This window comes from Ornithodoros turicata, unplaced genomic scaffold, assembly GCF_037126465.1.
Source record: "Ornithodoros turicata isolate Travis unplaced genomic scaffold, ASM3712646v1 Chromosome78, whole genome shotgun sequence".
In the NCBI taxonomy this organism is placed as follows: domain Eukaryota; kingdom Metazoa; phylum Arthropoda; class Arachnida; order Ixodida; family Argasidae; genus Ornithodoros; species Ornithodoros turicata.
Window position 1 is genome coordinate 536,141 of NW_026999392.1, and position 23,541 is coordinate 559,681.

The following is a 23,541-nucleotide window of genomic DNA, read 5'->3' on the forward strand; positions in this document are numbered from 1 at the left end:
TATCGCGTCCTGAAGTAATCAGTCCCGAGACTTTTTGGACTAGCATATCCACTTTTTTCCTTTGCCAATCTACCCGCAGAAGACTTCTTCATATTTACCTCCCACAGTGGCATAATAAGAAATAGAGATACAAGTGCTGCTTTAAAGTAATGTCATACTAATAATAATTCGGGACTTTAAGTTGTGCGACAACGGTGATAGATCAATTAGGAGTTTCCCACATCTTCTATATAATCTGTTCTCTGCTGTGCGTCATTTTGTTCCTCTTTTGCTCGATACTTTGAGTAGTCATATGCCAAATTTGCTGGGAGTACGCAACAAAGGCATAGCTATAATATTTCTTTTTAGTCTCACTTAATTTCATCATTTCCTCCTTCAGTGCCTTCGTCAAACCTGAAACCAGGGTTAGTTTCCATCGCCGTCGAATTTTGTTTATGCGACGTTTAAGATGCTAAGCTTCGCGTGTCAGCTATGGTCTTTGAGTGTAAACCTTGTCTTTTTCGTTTTCCCCGTTTTTTTTTCCTTTATCTTTCCTTCCTTCTCTTTTTCGTTTTTCCCATTTTTTTGGAATAGCAAGCCGGCTCTTTGCCTGGCTAGCCTTTCCTTCTTTTTTTCTTAATAAACATATTACCCCCTCCCCCTGTAAGGCTTCTTGGACACGAACTTCTTGTGGACATGTGTACAGTGGCCTTGAAAAAAATTCAGGCCATATTAACATTTCTCGAGATGCTACAGACCCAGTTAAAATTTGTACAAGGATCTGCCCAAGGAATATCGTGGAATATCTGGATTTTAGGTCTGTCATGCTTAAATTTTATATGGTGCATCTCAAGAACCATCTTGTGATCTGAATGTCAACCAAGTACTTGGCAGTCCCATTTCCAGTGAAGGGTGTTTTGCACCAGGAACAGATCACGTATTGAAGCAGAAGACTCTTGACTTCTAGTCTACCTCATAGCAAAAGGCAATATCAAGTAGTGCATTTTCATTTATGAAGTCTCAAACTCCGGTTGGGGTTTCCTAATTTACACTTCAACATGGGGCCATATACTGAACAATCATGACATTATATCCTTAACCGTGGTCAATGTCAATAGGTTTCATTTGTAACTATGTTGCACCCTTTTTAATATAACCTGATGATGGCGGTGATGAGGTAACAGAAAAAGATGGGGATATGAGTCGCGACAGAGTCGGGGCCACCCCAGGACGCCTACAATCGACGAAAATGCAAACAGATGCACATACGGTGAACGGATCAATTGCAAAATGTAGGACAAAGGTCTCAGAACGAGTGAGGGTAGTATGACACGAGTAATATGGCGGGGGGGAGGGGGGGCACACCAAGCGGGCACTTCGCAAGTCATAGGGCACATGTATATTACGCTTTTCAACTTGAATCTTTATAATCTATAATGACGGCATTAAGGCTGTCGGTTGTGGGCCACAAACCCAGGTGGCGAATTTCCCCATTTATCATCATCAGTGTATTCGTTGTTATTGTATAATGTCACGCTAGCAGCGCTCTTAGGCCGCTCAATCAGTGGGTAAAATGAGTTTAACATGATGTTCAAGGAACCCTTTGTATAACATCAATTCCATTCAAGCATTTTCGGTTAATAATACAAGTGTGGCATTTTTTCTTCTCTCTCTCTCTCTCTCTCTCTCTATATATATATATATATATATATATATATATATGTTTATAAGTCCCAAACGTCGTCACACCAGCATTGGACAGCTGTTTCGGCCTTATTGGGCCTTCATCAGCAATGCGTAGGTGGGCGACGTTTGAGCGAGTGGCGTCGGAAGGTCACGTGGAACGTGATGTCCTCCCGTCAGGGTGAGTGACTCACCTCTGAAAGCCCAGTGCGAAGCCAGTAAAGTATTAAAGTAAGTATATAGTATAAGTATAGTATATAGTATATATATATATATATGCAACAAAATAAGGAGCAAGGAAGAAGGAGCAAGGAAATAAGGAATATATCTTTCGCGCTAAATATATATGACTCGGTCGTTCTACTGGTCAACAGTAAAACCGTGCGTGCAGAGAGAATACTACTGCGGTGCTACAGTTTCGTTTTTTTATGGCCGATACCATGTCCCTTTATAGTTACATAGGGAGCAAAAGAATTACATAACAACTAAGATGTGCGGCGAGGTACACTGTATAGAAAGCGCCATAGTTTAGCTAAATGACAATTTAGTTGAACAATCTACCATCGGCCTATGTTCCGTGACAAAGTGTTCCCAGCTTCCTGTACGCAGCAACTCGATAATCTACGCTGAAAAGAAAGAGTGAAGAGAAAGAAACCATCAAGGACGCGAGCTCTCGGACGCAGTAGCCGCTCTTTATTTTGTTTTTCGACCCGTCTGTCATCATCCAACGAAGATAAGACATGCGGTCACGTGCTTCGATATCTTTCGCTTGCAGGGATCGTCGGCTAGGCAGACGTGACGATAGCAAATGTCACGTGGTTTAGTTACAAAGAACTGCGGATGCTAGTAAACAGTCAGTGCGGCAAACCAACGTAGTGCTGGTCCAAATATATTCACTATAAAAATAGTCAAGCACACATACACCGTCACACACGGCACATGTTGGACTAGTTCAACGAGAACCCGCCTGGTTCGCAGCGAGCGCATAGCGCCGGAGCTCAGGAGCTTGGCGGCTTGGCTTCGAAACAGGGGCATCGCGCATTCCATGTATTGAATATGGCGGTAAGCACACCAGTCTTTCTAGCCCACCATAGCAAGAATCCCCAACGACCGGCGCGCGGGCAGAAGCACTAACGTGACATATGACGTACGCCGAGAGGCGGAGCCCGTGACTCGAACTACAGCCGAAAAGAGTCTCCCCAGTACGTGTTGGGCCCACCAATATGGCGGCCGGTGACCATGCTCTTACGCACCCTATGCGCGATCCAGCCAGCCATATACTATAGAGATCAGTGGTATACTCGCGTAATCCGCAGAGGCAGTGCGGGTCTACCCGCACCTTACCCGCAACCCGCGATGACACAGAAATGTGTATCCGCGAAGAACAAATCTGCGCGGGTATCCGCGGGTATGCCCGCACCGCACTCATCTTTGTCTATTGTATATGTTGGCCTAGCCTGTATGCACTCGTACCGTCTGGCAACAATGACAACGTGCCAAAATCGCCAAACGCTAATTCCACGCCTATCCGTCCGCCGCATTTAAAGTGCATCACTGTTCCAAATCCCATAGCGAAGCCCATAGCGATTCCCGAACTACTGTCCCTGTGCTTTTCTAGATTTGCGGATGTGAAGGTCTCTAGTGTAGTGGTAGGTCGTGTAACCGTGTTACCAAAACCGTGACTGAAGTCGTCGAACCACCGGTAAATCTACATCTACCCGGTACAGCCCAAATGGCGCAGGATGTTTGGCGAAAAGTGCTCTATGAAAAGCAAGGTGTTCCGGACAATTTTGTGAACAGGTCATTTCTGCGAGAGCTGCGTAAAAATGGTACGTAGTATGTCGCTTACTACGAATATACATATACGCATGCACACGTCCGTATTTCCATTATCTAATGGAAATTGTCAAGCGTGCATCACAACAATACGTTAGGTAATGCGGCAGGCGTATTTGAAAAGACGAACGTTTTCTTCCCCGTCAAAGATTGGTAAAGGAATAGTCTCAGGCGGGAAACAGTTACTGTGGCAATTCACCGTGTCAGTCTGTTGACAGTCCGTTGTTGGATGTTATGTGGGGTCATGCTGTGCACAGTGAGGTGTACAGGTGTAGGTGGACTGCTTAACACATCTCTTAGTTACAGTAGTTGACATCGTAGCAGTATAGCACAAAAGTATCAGTTAACATAGTCACCTTTGGGCTGCCGAAAGGTTCTACGAATTGTGTATCTTTGCCACAGGTAGCTGCGTCATGATCATATTGATTGTTATTCCGATGAATTTTAGGCATTACCTGAGGATTGGAGTTAGCATAAGATGGCGGGTGATATAGCTAGTAGAATCAAGCAAGCATGTCCTGTGGTATACCTGCGTGCCATGTTAGTAACTGGAGCAGATTCTTGCACCTATACAAGTTCTCAAGTGCCGTGAGATTTGCCTCTGTCCAGGCATCTGTTCAATAATTTGTATTGCTTCCCCTGGGTTCCTGCAGTGAAGCATTACAAAGGCCATAGCATGGAGCATGTTGTGTTCTGTTTAAAGTGGTGCTTTATAGGGTTTATTCTCACGATGTCACTGTCACTAGCAGGCAGATGTGTAGCATTCGGCCACCATCTTATAGGTCCCGTCCAAGCCATTACCCATATCGTACTCACCAGGTGTGATTTGTAGCGTATCCCAGCAATTTCCACGTTTAGTAATGGAAAAAGCATATGGCAGCGAACGAAGGTGAAACATAACTTCGAGGGACCTACAGTGTGTCGGCGAGGTGACTTGAGCGAATAAACCCTACGCTCGAACCTTAGCTCAATGAATGCTGTACAGCACTTTCTTATTATTATACAGAGCCACTGTGTGAAATAAACTTTGAGCAAATTATTTGAGCATTGAATTGCATAAGCAGGGCTTCCATTGCTGCGATATCATGGTCAGTAGCCTCCTGCTTTTGTTAGCACTAAGCAATTAATTCGCCCCTTCGAGACAAAACTGGTTGTTGTCAGTCTCAAAAGAGTTGTCGGTCACCTTGCGTCATTTGCATATTTTCCCGTTATATTCCCGCGCACTGGGTAATGCTTATGTCTCTGTAGAACCAAAACCTGTTGTGAATGTGCCATTAATTTTTGCTATTAATTAAAAAAAAAACTGCGAGGATGCGGCTGATGAAATTTAACGTGTCTTGTACACTACTCTCAGTGAAATACAATTCTGACCTCAAAATGCGTAATGGCTCCCCACTAAATGAGAGTTGATCGAATGATTAATGACCGTATGATCTGTTTTCACGATGTGATAGACATCTCTCTCTTCCCAGCATTAAGGAATGGAATTTGATAAATTATGTACGTCCTCCTCTGTTCGCTTGCCTTGGCATTACGGCGCAAAAGGGTATCAGTTTTATGAAATTGCTAACGAAAACTAGTAATTAATTTTGCTTCTGCAAAACACGAGTCAAATGGTGCTCAACTGTGAGTGCTATCAGAGTCTAACTTTTGTTCCTTTTTTTGTAGTGAATGTCACCCACTTTACCTTGAAGCAGGCACTGTATGCAGCTACGTTTGTAGTGCAGCAGATAAGCAGGTATGTCATTGCTCTTTCTTTTTATTTTGCTACTATATAAACAGGATTGAAAGGGCAAATAGTCTACACACGTGTACTCGGAATTGAGGTTGCTTCCCAGTAGACTGGATTGAATCAGTATAATTTGACTGTGGATAATTAGTAATTAATTGGTGATTAAAGAAGCATGGAGGTGCTAGAAAAAAAAAGAAGAAAAGTCTGGAGTAATAGAAATTAGACCCTTTGTACTGATAAGACCCTAGATATGGGTCTTTTCAATCAGTTTCATGGGGGAATCTGAGACGTTCTTGAGGGAACATCCTACATTTTAGTGTAGCTTTTTCTAAGGCTACAATAGTACTCTGTACATGAGCGAAAGAAAAGTTTGGAGAGAGCGTCTGTCCACTCAGAAAGCAGCAATAACGGGTTACGCCACTATGGAGAAAAAGATGAAAGAATGAATGTGGACCTCACACGTACTTGTTGTATCTTATTTAAGAGTGATCGTGCACGAGGGGAAAGGGAAAAGCTGCACGAAAGGCGGACCTACTTGCATAACGTAGTGTTCTGAACTTTCTAATTCTGTATGTGAGGGTGTTCAAAAAGATCAATGAAACATGTACAGAGTATGTTTGGTTCTAGGTGTTGAACTGTGACTTACATATGGTGGTGATTTCAAGTTTAATGACACAGTAGTTACAGTGGCTATGATGCATCAGACACAGATGATGAATTCAACTACATAAAACACGAATGATTAAGGTGGGTTGATGCAGCGTTAAAAGGAAAACTGTAAACGTTGTAAACACAGTCTCCCTTCAGTCTCCCTTCTCAGATAGCTGATATCACCGATCACTCGTTATTCCACAGGTCCCTTACTAATTAGCTTCCATACTCACGAGTGCGAACCACTGGTTGGTGTGTTACCTGCTTTTTATCTTCTGTTTGTGTGTGCCTCCACTAAACTTTTTTCTCCTTATATTGATAGTTGTGTGCCTTCACGAAGTTTTGTTTGTATATATGTTGTTATCATTATTTGATTTTGCTTAGTCGATAGTTGCTGACTGTTTCCTTTCCCCACCCCCCATGTAATGCCTGCAAGGGCCTTTGGGGTATCATGAATAAAAAATAAAATAAAACACCATGTTTTCTCAAATCTAAGACGACTCCACAAGTTCATGTTACACGAATTTGGAAAAAAGTAACACAGGTTCAGAGGCCCCATGGAAACTATGGAGAATACTGTTTGCATAATGTAAAACCCTGAGACTAGGGAACACAAAAGGACAGACACAACACGAATACAAATACTGTTTGTACTACGAAACAATACTGTTTGTTCATCACCATTTTCTTTGCTGCTGTCTTCTATGTGGCCCACGGCTCATTGTCCTCCGCTCTGTCCAAAGCGTTAGACTAATCATACTTTTTAAAGGCATGCGAGGCAACGTCCTCGGGCACATTGCACGAGGTGCCCAAAATTCCCTGCACTGGCACAATTCCGGATCTTCGCCTTTGCTTCAGCCATTTTCTGACACTTGCTTCAGATACTTGAAAGCACCTTGCGTCTGTTAAGTTGTTGCTGCATTCAGTGGCGAAAACGCAGCAGAGTTATAACAACGTTCGTATCTGGTGACCAAAGAGATCAGATGTTCTCATTGGAACAACTTCGTAGCTTTTATAATTATAAAACGTGAAGAAAAACAATGTTCAAGTTTCCGGCGATGCATAATCAAAAATAACAAAGATGATTAAGAGCATCAACTGTTTACTATATACAGTAGTTTACTATATATACTGTATATATGCAGTAGGCTGCACTTCTTCAGGTTTGAGGACCTGTTGCAAGCGGCGAAGAATATATAAAAAAACAAGTCACATGGTACAATAGAAAAGGGTGAGGGTGAAGAGAAATACAAATAAATGCAATACAAATAGAAACAAGGTAAGACAGACATACAGACGGGTCAGAGGTGTACGTGGAGGAGACCAATGCGCATCACATGAATAGGCACAGCAGTCAGTTGGCAGAAAGAACTTTAGAATGTGTACGGGGAATTAGGGCCAATGCTTGAGGACACAGGGCACCTTGATTGCTAAGAGCTTCCAGACTCTGGGAAAGTGGTGCGGAGTTCGAAATTTGCAACGTTGCAACCGCACGGCATCAACGTGTACGGCGGCCCATTACATCCTTTATACTATGAGCTTATTTATTGATTATGTGGCGGCCCCTGGACGACGATGACAACGACACGCCTCTGCTGGCGCGTGCCACTGTGCCTGCCAGCCAGTTCTACCGGCACCGTCCTAGCTTGAGGCCACGTCCATCTGCCCGCTGGGACATTCCATCATCGCCGGTTGGGACTCATGTAGAGGAACTCCACCTCCTCTACAATTATTTTTAATATGCAGTCGACCCGCGTTTATCTGGACTTCATTTATCCGGATCCAGCGCTATCCGGACAAAAAAGCAGGGGACAGATTTCTCCCCATGTATTTCGCCCTCGTTTATCCGGACTTCAACAATCGGCTTCAGTTATCCAGTCATTGTCCAGGAATGACACTTGGCCCACACCTAGTCAAGCGAGGTCGAGAACCCTAGTCGTGGCCTTCTTTTTACTGACACAAAGACGGTGTTGCTAGGAAGAATTTTCTCCCTTTCGGACTTTGTTCCGACGTTACACAAAAGTAATCGACTGAGCAGTCTGGTCATTTCAGACTGAAAAGGTCCACAATGAGGACCCCTGCGTTGCAATCATAGACAACGACATCGTCAGTGTTGTCGCTTCCGATAGTGTTCAAAAGGAATCTGATGGTGAAAGTGTGGATGCACCAGCTTTGACGGTAGGAAATGCGCGGGCGGCACTGAGAACAGCGCTATTATTTTTCGAGCAACGGAACAATATTTCGCGAGTCAATGCCATTCGCAAAGGTTTGCAAGAACTGGATGCGTGTATTATAATAAAGCAGATGACAGTGGGTAGTTTTCTGTGTAATGGTCAATAAAGATGTCCTTTTAGGATCACTCTGGATTTTCGTGTTTCACTTATCTAATTACCCTGCTATCCGGACATTTTCGCAGGAAACGAAGCCATCCGGATAAACGCGGGTCTACTGTATCTTCTATTTTTGTGCCTATTATCATTTGTCTGCCATTTTTCGCATCATACACGATGATACACAATCAGTAAACCATGAACTCCGCACCACTTTCCCAGAGTCTGAAAGCTCTTAGCAATCAAGGTGCCCTGTGTCCTGAATCCTTCGCCCTAATTCCCCGTACACATTCTAAAGCTCTTTCTGCCAACTGGCTGCTGTGCCTATTCATGTGATGCGCATTGGTCTCCTCCACGTACACCTCCGACCCATCTGTATGTCTGTCTTGCCTTGTTTCTATTTGCATTGCATTTATTTGTATTTCTCTTCACCCTCACCCTTCTATTGTACCATGTGACTTGTTTTTTTATATATCATTCACCACTTGTAACAGGTCCTCAAACCTGAAGAAGTGCAGCTTACTGCCCGAAAGTCTCGTTTTTTAATGTTTATATAGTAAACAGTTGATGCTCTTAACGGTCTTTGTTATTTTTGTTACTTTTATAATTAAAAAATTAACTATTGAAAGTTAATTAAGACATTGCCTTAGGAGTCTGCTAATGCCCTCCTAGGGAGTGCCCTTCAGCATATGCTATATTGCAATTGATTTCATCTCGAAAAAAGTGATATATTTTTGAAAAATATGGTCACATTTAGCTGGGAAACCCTGTATGTCACAAGAGGGTGTTTGTCCCACGCTTTCCACAAAACTGGAGCGATAAAGTTACTATTCTATGCAATGCATGCTGTTCACTGTGCTGTGTAGCGAAGCTCTGTTTTAAGAGTGGATGTTGAAACGCAGCAGAGTTACAACGACGTTTTACCCATATTGCTGGTGTATGTGCATTGCTCTGTTTCTTTTGCACTTACTGGCACTGACAACCACAAGGCCCACCTCTCCCCTAATCTGGATATTTGAATCTAAGACGACCCCTGACTTTGGCCCCATATTCGAGAGTACTATTAAACGAGTGGTGATGAAACATTCCAATCATCGTTACCAATATAAAGTAGCTGCTGTAGATAAAACGACGAGGAAGCAATTGCAGGACCCTGAGATTGGGAAGGCGTGCATGCATGACACGGAAGATCCCAAAACGTGGCTCAATTTTTTAGTGGCCTAAAACTTAAACTCATGGTGGAGGGGAGACTAAAGCTTTTACTTTCCAAGTGAACACCAATGAGGCGCAACTAATAATATTTCACTTATTACTTATTATTTGCAAATCATGGTGTCCAAAGGGAATCGACACGGTGGTTATATTCATGGAAATGTTTAATAATTTCAAGAGTTTGGGGCTGACACACTGTCCAAGACTGTTGTTGAAACAATTGAATTTGAACACATGACACATGTTTAACATGAAACATACTTTAACACGAAACACACTTTAACACTACATGTGGTCAACGGCATTTGTCCTTATTAGGTTTTTGCCACCTCCTGATGTGCATGTCATGTAACCTAAGCTTAATTATGTAAATTTTTGCGACCTGAACTCTGAAATTTGCCAAGTAAAGGTCACTTTTTTACCCCACTCATGTGAAGAGCGTGCCGAATTTACTCAAATTAATGATAATTAACGGGAGTATTTAGGAGCTATAGCGTCCGAAAAATAGCCAAAAATCAAGCTGTACGGAGCTCCCAGAGGAACGAATTTTTCAGCGCGACGAAAGACGCCATGGTAGAAAGAGATCTCTCCCAATTTGAGGAACTGTCACTTTTTCTACTATCATTCTGTGGTTTTCAACCTTCTTTCTTCGGTCTGACAGCGATTGTGTGCAAAGAGACCTCACGCGTTACACTCAAGAACTCTGATAAGCGTGACATGCAGCAGTTTTTCTCGATAGGATACACCCTGAATATCAGTGTCAATTATCGTGAATTTGAGTAAATTGGGCACGCTCTTCGTGTTGGTCGGATAAAGAAGTGACGTTTACTTGGCAAATTTCGGAGTTCACTTTGCAAAAATTTACACTTAGGTTACATGACATGCACATCAGTAGGTGGCAAACACCCAGCAAAACCGTTGACCGCATGATTCTAGGTGGCGTATTTATTTACCAGAATTTAATGACACGTTTTCTGGGACACCCTTTATATACGAGCCTATGGTGTATCATACTGCATGTTCCTTTTGCAGGGAACAAAACAAGTTGTGTGGCTCTTACAGTATTGACCAACAAAGGCCATTAACCAGTCCAATCTAAGATGGCCTAGGCTCAGCATTGCGTTTTGCTGGTGAGCCACTAAATATGTGAATGTTGACATACCCTGCATTTCTGAGGTACTGATATTGACTTCTTACCCCAAAGGTCACATTTGCAATAAGGGAGCGGATTTTCCATTTTTTGTGCGACAGCCACCAGAACAGGTTTCAAAGCTTTCTTTCCATATTCCCAACACAGAGATGGAGAAGCAATCGCCTTAGGTTCATAAATTGCGGTACCCCATCAGGAGGATATTCCACATTAAAGTACAAATGGTTTCGCTCCCTGCAAAAGAGGTGTGGTGTATGACGGACTATTGTCGTGTGGTTTCAGATAACGGATGTTAGAATGATAATTCTAGAGACCAGGGTGAAAAATGTCTGCAATTATGAACGGTCTATAAAACAATTTTCACTCACGAACCATTTATATACAATGAGGTTCTAAGTGGTTTCAAGTAGAAATTGTTTCGTGAACTACTCGTAATTGTAAACATTTTTCACCCGGGAAGCACACAGGTAATATGAATGGGTCAGCCTCCAACTGAGGGGTTGTGACACTTTGATGGATGTGGTGCATTTCATCGTGCACATATTACAGTCCAGAGGAATTCTTGTATGTGTCATACGTATCAAGATACAAACCCACTCTTGAGTAAAGCAGAGACGCCAGAGGCCTCAGAGCTCCCATTGGTAGCGTGTGTCATGCTGTCTCACTAGCAGTGACGTATTGTTGTAATGTCAGAGACAGATGAGTTTCAGTATTGTCTGTTCCAATTCTATACGCTTCTATTTTTTCTTCTTCTTGGCTTCTGTTACTGTAAAATTTGGAATGCGGGCTCACATCGATACTCTTACGTTTATCTGGGGTGTCATGTCGCAACACCTTTCACTATTTACAGCCATAGTGATTCATAAGAAGAAAGATAACCTAAAAGGTGTCTTGAAAGAGACGACTGAGATGTCCTCGTTGGTGTTCACTTGCAAGTTTCTCTCCACCTTGACCTTGAGTTTGTTTTGTGTCACGAAATAATTGTTGCTCCATTTCGATATTGTGTCATATTGTGTCTGCATTTCTTTCTATGGTTCTACTTGTCTCTATGTCGGGGTATTTTCATTGTACCATTTTCGAGAGCGAGGGACTTCTTACCCAGCAGTAGTGGTCAGTGTAGTGTTAAACGATGGTGCACGTAATACAGAGGTACGCCGTTGAGTGATATACAATGCAGGTGTGGTGGAAACGATACACAGCTGTTCCCACTGGCGGGTGTACTGCATAGGAAAATCCATAGGAAAATCCTGTGTCAGAAGAATATCCAACGGGCTATTTGGTGTATGGGATTAAGTGCTCGCCGTGTTGAGTGTAATTACGTGTAACTATTTATTTATTTATTAAGTCGTTGGAGATTTATTTGTTTATTCCATTACATATCACGCAACAATTGGTTGATCGCATTACATAAGAGAACATATTTTCTTCTGACAGGGCAGTTCTATTTGTAGTGCTGTTTGAGAACCTACATTCTGGTTTCGTCTCTCCATGGACGCTGTTTTGCTCGATAGCAGGCCTTGTCCTCTTGGGCTACCTTCTCAGTGTACTGGGACAATGTGGACTCCCCACACATGGTGAGTATTTTACTATTGGCACTATCACTCGTGGAATTTTAAAGCGCAGACAAATTGAGGGACAGCACTTTCTCTGGGTCTTGCGCTGATGTTTAGTGCTGTTGCGCACGAAGCAGAGCCATAGAAGTTACTCAGGACTAGGGATATGCCAACCGAATCCACAGATCCTAGGCAGGGATCCCAGTGCCCAAAAGAGCGAATCGAATCTTTCGAATCCACCAACCGCGTTTATTTGTTTCTTTTTCAAATTGGCGCCGCCGGAGTCCGCCTCATTGGCGGACAGGTGTTTTCTTGTTTGTTTGTTTACATTGCTCTAGACTGAAAGAGTTCAGGCAGGAATTGCCACATTACAGGTTTAAAAGTAACATGGTTTTGTTTTTGATTGTTGCTTAGTTTTATGGAAATAATTCAGTCTCGAGAATTTATGTATTTCTTGTTGTCGACGAACAACACGTTAAATAGATTACGTTTAAGAAGGACTATATTATTATATTTTCTCCTGAAACTGAAGCATTACTTAATTTGTTTCTCTTTAAACAAAGCTAGGGCAAGCGCGAGGAGCGACAATAAACCTTCAGTTGTTTCAAACCTTCGCAGGCTGCGGTAGTCCTTTCTTCTCCCTCCGCGTTGCCTGCCTCATTTGGTGACCCGAACGTGATTTGACCCTCACCGACCTCCTAAGGGCACCGAAACCATCCACTTCCCCGTTACCCTGGTCTCCGGTAGCAGAGAGTTCCTTTCAGGCGGCTAAACAAGCTTTGGTGAGCGCAACCTTGCTCGTTCATCCAATTCCATCTGCCCCAACACGCCTGATGACGGACGCTTCGACCGCAGCCGTTGGTGCTGTTCTGCAACAGTTTGCTGACGGCGAGTGGCGGCCGCTCGGTTTCTTCTCCCGCCGCCTCAAACCCGCTGAGGCACGCTACAGCACGTTTGGCCGCGAGCTTCTTGCCGTCTACGCTTCTGTGAAGCACTACCGTTATCTACTGGCTGGATGTGCATTCCATGTACTCACTGATCTCAAGCCTCTGACGTTCGCATTCATCGGCAACCATTCCGGCTGCTCCGAACGCGAAACCCGCCAGCTGGCGTTCATATCTGAGTACTCCACGGACGTCCGCCACATTCCAGGTGTCAACAATTCGGCAGCTGATGCCCCTTCGCGCATCCACGCCATCCCGTTTCTGCCCTCTCCTGTGAATGCCGCCCAGCTTTTGAAAGCCCAAGCACAGGACGCAGAAGTCAAGGACCACCTAGCCGGCGCATCGTCTCTGCAGCTCAAGCCCGTCTACCTACCCGGCTTGGATGATCCCCTTTTGTGTGATGTGTCCACGCCCCGACCTCGACCATTCGTCCCCGAGCCTTTGCGACGCAAGATATTCGCCGAATACCACGACATTGCTCATCCTGGCGCGACACATAAGGCCATCGGCGATCGTTACGTTTGGCCAGGAATCAACAGGGACATCCGCAGGTGGACCCAGTCCTGCATCGCTTGTCAGCGGTCAAAAGTACAGCGCCACACAAAGACGCCTATTCGGCCGTTCCCGAGCCCAGCCGGCCGCTTCCACCATCTTCACCTCGATTTAGTTGACCCACTGCCCATCTCTCATGGCAGTCGATTGATGCACGCGCTGGCCAGAGGTTGTCCCCATCCCCGACATAACCGCTGACACCGTCGGTCGCGCCTTCCTTCTTGCCTGGGACGCTCGTTTCGGCTGCCCTGCAATCGTCACTACTGACAAGGGCAGGCAATTCACCTCACGCAGCTTCTCATCCCCCCTTGCTGCCATTGGTGCACAGCACATCACGACCACCGCTTACCACCCTGCGGCAAATGGGATGGTTGAGCAGCTCCACAGGCAACTGAAAGCCGCCATCTGCGCGCGCCCCGACCCCCCCAACTGGGTCGACCACCTCGCTTGGGTCCTCCTTGGCCTCAGGTCCTCCCTCAAGCAGGACCTTAAGTGCTGCTCCGCTGAATTAGTCTTCGGCTGTCCATTACGGTTACCTGGCGATTTCTTGGAGCACCCTCCCGCAGGTGACGACTTCGCCAGACAACTCAGGGATCACTTCCGCACCATCCAACCGTCTCCGCCTCGGCAGCCTTTGTACAGGAAGATATTCGTGCACCCCGACCTGAACAAGTCTTCCCACGTGTTCATCCGTGCGGACCACGTGAAGCCCCCGCTTACTCCAGTATACACAGGCCCGTACCAAGTCCTCTCCCGCGACGACATGACAGTCACTGTCGACATCAACGGCCATCGTACAACGGTTTCCCAGGACCGGCTCAAACCCGCATATGTCGAAGCTATCACCTGTCCGGCGCAGCTCCCCGTTCTGCCCACACGACACAAGAGCCGTCCGCCTAACCGTCCTGGACAAAACGCTGTCTCCTGGCGCTCTCCACTGGTAACGCACCAGTGTCTAGAGGGGGGAGCCCTGTAGTGCAGCTATCTAAAGATGACGACGAGCGCTCAGCTAGGGCGAGCGCGACAATAAACCTTCAGTTGTTTCAAACCTTCACAGGCTGCGGTAGTCCTTTCTTCTCCCTCCGCGTTGCCTGCCTCATCACCATATTCTGCTTCGAAACACTTTTCACTAGACGTGTTTTTTTTTTTTCCTGACTTTTTCCTTCCTTGGATTTGGATCCGGATTGGAAAAATTTTACATTGGTCCCATCTCTACTCAGGACAGTACTCTGAAAGTAATTTAGCTACAGGTCAGGTTTCTGAAAGCAATATATGTAACTGAGTTACTCTTGTGTAGCTACCATCAGTGGTCATTTAAAGCCACCAGATATTATTACTCCCATTGTATTTCAAATTAATTGTTTGCGTCAAATGTTGGCAATTTACGAAGGAAACTAGATTACGTAAATGTAGGGCAGAAAAAGCAGCGAGCCAGTAAGGGAATGTTAAGGAGAATGCCTTGGGACAAGACTGTCGTTCTTGTGGGCACTGTCCTCCTCATTGGTACGATATTTCAAGGTGGTGTCCGTGAGGAATCTGCAATTCTTGAGTTAATCTGATATTGACTTGGAGATGCCTTCCAAGAAGAAAATGTTTTGCGATATTTGTTCGTGTTTTTTTTTTCCCCATAAAACATGGAATCCGAAACCAGCTGCCGGCTTTCAGTTGGAACAGCCTTTGCCTGCTTCGCCTCTTCTGGTGATGTAACTGGCATTTTCGGCAAGATTCCCAATCGCTTAGCTGACGGCGTCGCCAGGCTGGTTGCAATCTGATACCACCTAAAGCATGAACGGAGATGTTTCTCGCAACTGTTCGACAGCAGGATGTGAGTCGGAAGACAGCATTTTGTGATGGACAGCCTGCCTTCATAACAGATTGCAGTGACATTGGTCCATTCACTGTTCGCTGAATTCGGCCGGGGGCGTGCAGCCGGCTGCAGAATTCAGGTTAATTCTGCCTCATTCTGCCAGAATTCAATTCAATTCAATCCGTTTTCTAATGTTTCCGACAGTTTCAAAAGAAAATATTCCGCTTACACGTAAGTTAGGCACCCACTATTCGATTGCACCTTCAGTTCAACTGCCTTTCTTGTCCGGACACCGCCTTTAAAGGGTGATGGATGAAATGTTCATGGCTATTGTAGGTCAACAGCTAGGTGGATAGCAAAAATTCATCCAGTTCATCCAGGTAGGTATCCACGTGGTGTAAAGACACATTCATTCAAGTAATCCGCTTCTGCGCCCCAACAAAGCACCTCACAGACCCAGTTTGTTCACCTCTGTTGTAAAAGATGAATTTTTCCTACGGACCAAACCCGTTGACTGACAGTGCCTCTGAGCAGGTCATCCTTATGCCACATGAATGATAAGGATGGTGCACAGCGATAGTGCCACTGCAAACAACTCTATTTATTGATGGTTGTGAGCATGATATGCAAGGGGGCACAGCTGTGACATCAGACTTGACACAGGCAGTGTCCATTGTGAACAACCTGTCATCAGTGGGGAAGAGGAGGTTGTCTCTTGATTTGCAAAGATCACAGTTGGTCAAGGTCACATTCTGTACAACAACGCTCCTCTTCACTCTATCACTGTATAGTGAGGCATCATGTTCTCTAAAATCTCTCCTAGCATTTGCGTGTGTATGTAAGACAATGTAGCTCTAGAGTTGCCGTTCAGCTCACGTAGTGTCAGGTTGAGATGGATGGAATATATAAAGTACACGCAAGATGCAAGGAAAATAGGAAACTGTGTATTCTTCTTGTTAACGAGCAAACTTGAACTGTGTTTAAGACTGCACTGTCCCTACTCACCAGTAAAGTGACATTGAAAAGGAAGAAATGGCATGCAGGCAAGGGTGTTGTTAACGGAAGAGAAGAACAAAATAGGAATGTGTGACAGCTGTCCCTACAGTAGCATCCGAACCCTCCGCTCTCAAAGTGGAACTGAGCTTACTGCTTCAAAGAAGTAATTTTGCTTTCGAAAGCAATGCGATGCCGATAAATGTACGACCTGGGTCTTGGAGGTGCGTGTGGGGAGATAAGGTAAAAGCAGCAGGAAGAACTCTCAGTATGTTGTGGGAAGTTTCCACATGGAAACTATCTCACTTCAAGGCAATCATAACCAACCATCAGCAACCTTGGAAGTTGTGTGCCTAACAAACTGGGGGCGATAAGAGTAGAGGTTGGAGACATGGCTGAGAGACTTGTTTCACAGGTTTAAGAGAAAGTCATGCAGGAAAGGAAGACTGACCCAAAACCTGCACTGAAGGTCACAGAAGGCTGCAGTGCATTTTTTCTTGCCAGCTTGTCACCTTAGTCTCTGGTTTCTCTGTTGTGCATCCATATAGGGGCCTGTTATGCTCTTGGATAGTTTTTTTCTTCTTGTTTTTCTTCTTATTTTTTTTTGGTGTAGAGCAATTGTTTATTTCAGTCCTTAGTGGTCTCAGTGGTGTTCAACATAAGACCTTACTCTTGCTCCGTGCTGCTACTCATAAGACAAACCAATCCACAACAGTCTTTAGTGTACACCAATAACGTGAAAGCGCGCTGGAATATGCGCAGTTATCATCGCATGAGGCATCGTAGGGTTATGTTACACATGATAGCACCTGTAAGTTGTCCAGTGCTAATATGATGGTGTTTATGAGGGTAAATATTCATTTCTCTGAGCAAACAGCCTTGTTACTTATGACTAGTAACTTGTAGTGTGGACCAGTGCTCGTCACTTAAAATGCAATACTTCTGCTGCTTTCTCTTTTAGAGTGAATTCGGGTGGGCATTTTGTAGCAAAACAGCTGAGCGCTCGGAAATTGCTAGGTTGACGACTGAACTGGATCACGTGACCGTTGCCACCCGAACATGACTGCTAGGAATCTAGCGTTTTTAATTACTTCGATCACGCTAGGGCCGTCGCAGTCGCCCGTCTTCGAGTTCTGTCATCTGATAAACCACGTGATTTCAGCATGCGGGCCAATGAGGGCACTAGCCACCGTTGTAACAGGGATGTGACGACACTGGATATAGTTGAGCAATCTGCTGCTCTATCGTTTTGAGACCGGGCAAAAAAAGTGCTAGCTGGCAAATTCCCAGCGCTTGGAAAACGCCACGCGAACATGCGAGATTGCTTCATTTTGACCAAGCGAACATGATTGCTCGAGATCTGGCAAAAAAAGTTGCTACGAAATGACCACCCGAATTCGCCATTACTTTGTAGTAGCTTCACCCCAGGTAACGGGAATTGGTTCACTTCTCCCGATTGGGCCTACAAAGGGCAACGGTTGTGGTTATATTGCGTGCAGGGGTATATGCTGGAAGACTTGTGCAGCTCACGTTGCAGCACTATCCACTCAGCCAGTAGTTGATTCTTTCCACATTTTTTCTAAGAAGGTGTCATATTGTTTCCATCTCTTAAACCAGAGTCAACACCTAACACATTATCCTATTGTTTCAGTCTTTCGTGACATACTCAAGTGTGGAGTCTTCACGCTGTGTCTGGCACCTGTCATGAGGACCTTGACTGAGACCATCAGTACGGATACAATACGTTTTTTGGTGCTCATAATGCTGTTCCTGCATCTCCTGTGCCATGACTACTGCCAGGAAGACGTTGAGTTGGTATTTTCACTTTAGCTTTGACTACACTTTGACCTACACAGCAAAATCTTGAAAAGAAGTTTCAGAGACCAAAATGAAGAACTCTGTGGACAACTCCGTGCATGTTGAGATCCTAGGTGGGACTGGGTTGGAGGGTTTTGTGTAACAGCACATTTTTCATATTTAGGAAGCCAAACTTGGATGCTATTTTGAAAATGAGGATGTTATAGATGCGGTTTACCTTATGACGCCAAAGGCTCGTGTTACATTGAGGTGCTGATCTGATTGCAGTAGTAGCTGACTCAACTTGGCAGCATTGACAGCGACATATGAACTCAATCGCTCTATAGCAAAAATAGAGTATCAGTCTTGCACGCGAGACTGTTTTGACACTGGAGACTAGTATTGTAATGTTAAGAAGATGGTGCAGTTTATGAAGAGGGTTTAACATTTTTTTGCGTCTAATAGAGGATGAATTTTGCGCATGTTTTCTGACATATTTTCAGAGATAGTCAGTGTCTTTCAGTCGATGTTGTAGCGTTTGCTTCTTTTATGGAAACACAAATGGCAAATAGCTATTGTAGCTGTGCACTGACAGTGGGGATAGTTCTAAATCATGAAAATGAAGTATACCTTCGGCAAATGCGAAAGAATCTAAAATTGGTTCGGAGTGTAGCTCGCAGAAAAGTCGTGCATACTCGTCTTACTCCTCATCAAATAACCCAGGATGCTCTTTTTGACTCGCTGTGCAAAGCATGGAAAGTATCCTCTCAATACTTCCACTCACTAAAATCAAAACACCCAAGGCAGGTTACAAAGCTCACCCATAGCAAGAATGTCAAGTTTCTTTTTTAGTGTGCGACGAATGCGGAACAAATTCCGTAGCAATTCAATCAGTTGCGTCGTCCCTTTGAACAACCTGATGAAAACAAAACGTCATGACTCTAAAATTGTTGCTCTTCGTGGTTGGATGTATGTCACAGTACTGGAAGAGATAATCTGTAAGTTCATCTGTGGAAAAACTTCTCTCTGGAAACGGAGCACTCTTCAGGCTTGGACCAGACGGGGTATTTTACGGATATCGCAAATACTAAGTTCTAGGAGAAACTTCCGAACAAGTTATTGACTAATCTTTCCAAATGGTTTCTTACGGGAGACATAGCATATGAGTCAGCATTATCATCGTCTGTCTGCTTGGCTACTGAGGATATACTGTACAAGTAGTAATTTTCGCGAGTAACTAATTTTTGCAAAATTTGCGAGCACTCTTCTCTTCTTTTTTTTTTTTTTTTCACGAATTTAAATTCTGCAAAATATGCGAACAAAATATACGGGACTTTTGACCCAGGGTGCTGAGGCAACTTATGTACGTGGTTTCTTACGCTATTATACACTGTGTTGCCTCACAGAAGGTATAGTTCTTCCTTGCTACAAGGTGGAGGCAGTAGTCACGAATCCCGTGATTTCAGTTCCTTATAAGCCTGGATCATCCACCAGCACATGCACATTGCCACACTGATTGGCTTTTGTAAAAGTTGCCACATCACTATCAAGTGCCAATCATACCTGCTCGATATGGTGACGAGATTGACGTGAGACAGGGCAATCCAGTATTGCCAGTGGGACTGATACTAGCTGAGTAAGGACTCCCTAATTGTAGCCCTCTGTCAGAAGAGGTGAAAAGGAAGACATCCCTTTTCTTACCTTTACTTACTTTTTCTTGGGGCACCAAAGATGCCTGATGCAGCAAAAATGCACCTTGGTACCGCAAATTTAATGTTGCGCGAATAATTGCCTGATCCTGGCTTCTCGCCAATTTTTTCATTATTGAGCCTATGAATTTAACCACTTATACAGTATATCTTCTGCATGTTTATGATGCATCGTTATGCAATGTACTGACATTTATTCTCCTTACAGAAGTCAGAGCGCTGGGAACAAGGCAGATTTTGGTGAAGAGCCACCAGTAGAGTAAGTTCAACTCTTTAGTGTTCATACCAGTTTAAAAGGTTATTATTATGCACACCCAAGTACCATAGAACGACATCACAAGTCAGTAACGTGATGCAAAAGGGTCAGTGCAGGTATTTTTCCCAATTGACCGTCAGCTGTTGGACCACTTGCGCCTGGTTTTCAAATTAACATTTCAACTGAGGAAAGTATTGAAAGTATTGCGGAAAGAATTGAGTGTTAACTTGATTTTTTAGCAACCGTTGACCTTGGTTCAAAGTGAACCAGTGCATACCTGCCAACTCTCCCGATTCATCCGGGAGACTCCCGTATTCGGACCGATATGTACGATTGTACGGCCGAGAAGCAAATCTCCCGGAAAATGCAGTTTCCCTCTCTATATCTCAAACGCCTGCTTTTTCTCTGGGCACACACACAAAAACGTCAATCCAATACCAGCCCAATTGCCATCGGCATCGCTGCCGCTTCCCGGAGCCTCTGTGTTATGGAGTTCAGGGGTTCTGGTCATGGTTATAGTTCTAGCACTTCTAGTTTCCGGGCATTTCCTCCATGTTTTCGGGCGACAAAGGTGCCTTTGCACTAGCTGTTGCGACCTTGCGTACCTCGCAAAGAGAACAGAGACATAGTTTTGTGTCCTCACGTTCTTTTGAGAAAGTGCCATAGCCTTGTCACAGCTTGACACTCAGATAGTTTCTTGGAGAGGGCAATAAAGTCTGTTGCTGCAAAACTTGTGCCCGATGAGCTAACTGGGATGAAGTGTGCTCTGTTACGTATGCAAATAAAAGCCACCCAACATAAACTTTCTCCTAGCCCCGCCTGCGCTTTTGAAATCTCCCTAATTTGGATGTTCCCAAACATTATGGCATTATTGCCAAACTGGGAATTTGTTGCACAGTGCCCAACCACAGAATAAGGTAATGTAGCGACGACGATGACAAGAGGCATATCACGCACATTCTCATTCTCTCGTTAAACCATTGTCATCATGACGCTGTGCTGCTCATAATGGTATGATCAGAAGCATGCCAGGAAACAATATGCTCAGTATCTCCTTAGTATGATCACATTGGTAACATGTCTCTTCTGCATTACGATTCCATGGTTCCCATTTGTCTTCGGAGCCATTGAATGCCCTTTAATTTGAAAATGCTATTTTTAATGTTGACAGTTGTTATCAACTGAACTTGTTAATATTGAGGACCAGTTCCAAGATACACAATAAAATAGGCTCCATAACTCCGTTTTTAAGCCGTAAAAGCCACTTAGATTCTGGTATCAAGCATAGAACTCAGTTTGTTCCCAGCATGCAAGGCTGTTGAAAAGATGGCTAAGAAGCAAGCGAGCTGGTGAAGTTAATGCATAATGTGAAACCCTGAGACTAGGGAACAAGGAGGGACGTGTTTGTGTTGTGTCTGTCCCTTCGTGTTCCCTAGTCTCAGGGTTTTACGCGTCAAAAGGTCATTGTTTACCGCATACCACCCTAGTGTGGCGTGTGTTACGTGTTGCAGACAAGTCGTTGTGCTGTAGATTGTTAACGTTAGCCTTCTTGGGTAGTAAAAAAAGAAACAGGATAAAGGAAATAAAGGTGCATCAGATAAAGGAAACAGTTGTTTCATGGTGCTAACAGACACATACGTAGATAAAGTAAACACACTTAAAATATTATAACGGAAGCCATGCTCATGGTTATTATCTCCCTTTTGAACATCTTTTCCACCTAGCCTGTCCTGAATGTTGTCCTGTGTGAATGTTGTTTCCTCATACGCAAGATAATGAATGGCCTGAGTGCAGAAAAATATATTCGTGCGATGAAATAAACAAAGCTCTGTCATACCTCGATACAGAGAAATGTGATACTGTAGAATGGATTTCTCGATGAAACAACGTGAGTGACGTTTCTCATCAGTCTGCCCGTCCCCAGCTATAGTGAAAGTGTTTCAAGCTGGCACGACGAGTGAGGCATTCCCAAAACAGCATTTACTCCATCCCTAATGCGTGGTCAAAACTAAAAGAAAAGGGCACTTGCCTAGTTGCTGTACTTTTCTTCGGTCTTTCCAAACCCATGCATTGTTGGTAAAGTAAAGGAGTGATCACAAACATTCAATGGTGTACTCTGAGAGGGAGAGGTGACGCATCTGAGTGTTGTTTACTGTGCAAGTACAAGAGACGCGGATCGTTTGTATGGCAGCTCACCTGTTCGTATCATATACAGTGACTCAGAAAATTGTGTCGGACTTTTTCGGGTTTTATTTTTGTCAAAATTCGGTGTGGGGGGGGGGGGGGGAATCGGTTTTTTTTTTTTTTGTGAACAAGGAAACATGGTGAAATCGGGTGAAATATATTTATTCGGGTACTTTTCGGGTGAAAAAAAAACTCTCTTTACAAATTGCCAAAATTAAAAAATGTCAGAGTAAATGGGTAACACCCAAACAGCTGCGTGCAAGACTATTTATTACACATTTTTGTGATGCTGCTGTTGTGTGGGTGGCTACAAATGCAAGGCTCAATGCAGTATGCAAAAAAAAAAGTTGTGAAAGACAGAAGGTGAAAAAGAATATTTGCAACTGTTAAACACAGAACTGTGAACCTTGGTAAGCACAATCTTTTTACAGTAATAATGCTCCACTGCAAGTCTACTATTGCACATGTTCTTTTTGCACATTAACTTTTTGCAACTTGTAGTGATAACACAAAACTTTTGATAAGATAATTAGCAGTTGTTGACCAGTAATATCAGCTGGGCCTTCAGATGCTCGTCATCTATTGAGTTCTTTGTGGCGTCTGCATGTACCGCATCCTTTATGTGCAGAATCTTTATCGCTTCCCCGTCGTTCACATCTTTCACCATCCTTTGCGTTTACTGCGCAGAATCACTTGAAATCGCTATCACATCTGTCCACGACTTGCCTAGGGATGTCGACACTTCGCGAAACACATTTGCGACAGTATATGCATTGCATAGCTTCAGTTGCTTTACGTCTACGAGGTAGACGACTTTTTGGTGTTTCTGGTGGCTGCAGAAACAGATTAGCGTATTCACCGTCGGGTATCCCATTATATCGGGTGACTCTTCGACGATAAAACTTAATTTTGAGTCCTTGACGTCATCTCGAATGTCTTCTAGGTGCTTATTGAACACCTTCAGCAGTTGTTTACGATGGAGCTGGTGGCTGTGCGGGCATAGCTCTTGCAGCAGGGCAGTACGTATTTCCGGACAAATTCGCAGAGTGGTTTGTCAGCACTTTCAAGGCTGGTTCCGCTTTTCGCTATCTCAAGCACAAACTCGTGGATGGCTCCTTCTGCACTTTTCTCCCTGCCCAGCTGTCAATAGCAGACATCAAACAGTGTCTGCTC

General features: G+C 44.2%; 1 protein-coding gene across 4 annotated transcripts in view; it reads left to right on the forward strand.

The window, feature by feature from the left end:
* The first annotated feature begins 3,050 nt into the window (after nucleotides 1–3,050).
* LOC135374569 (phosphatidylinositol N-acetylglucosaminyltransferase subunit C-like) overlaps nucleotides 3,051–23,541 on the forward strand; it is a 40,089-nt gene continuing 19,598 nt past the window's right edge. Inside the window, exons 1-5 of one of the 4 annotated variants that reach the window (XM_064607512.1) lie at nucleotides 3,051–3,491; nucleotides 5,167–5,236; nucleotides 12,008–12,147; nucleotides 18,074–18,233; nucleotides 20,137–20,187. In XM_064607512.1, coding sequence (XP_064463582.1) covers nucleotides 3,395–3,491; nucleotides 5,167–5,236; nucleotides 12,008–12,147; nucleotides 18,074–18,233; nucleotides 20,137–20,187 — 518 coding nt within the window. In that variant the 5' untranslated portion in view covers nucleotides 3,051–3,394. Of the gene's footprint in view, nucleotides 3,492–5,166; nucleotides 5,237–10,455; nucleotides 10,554–12,007; nucleotides 12,148–18,073; nucleotides 18,234–20,136; nucleotides 20,188–23,541 lie in introns of those variants that run through there. The other 3 variants (XM_064607513.1, XM_064607515.1, XM_064607514.1) reach the window with 3 other exon arrangements.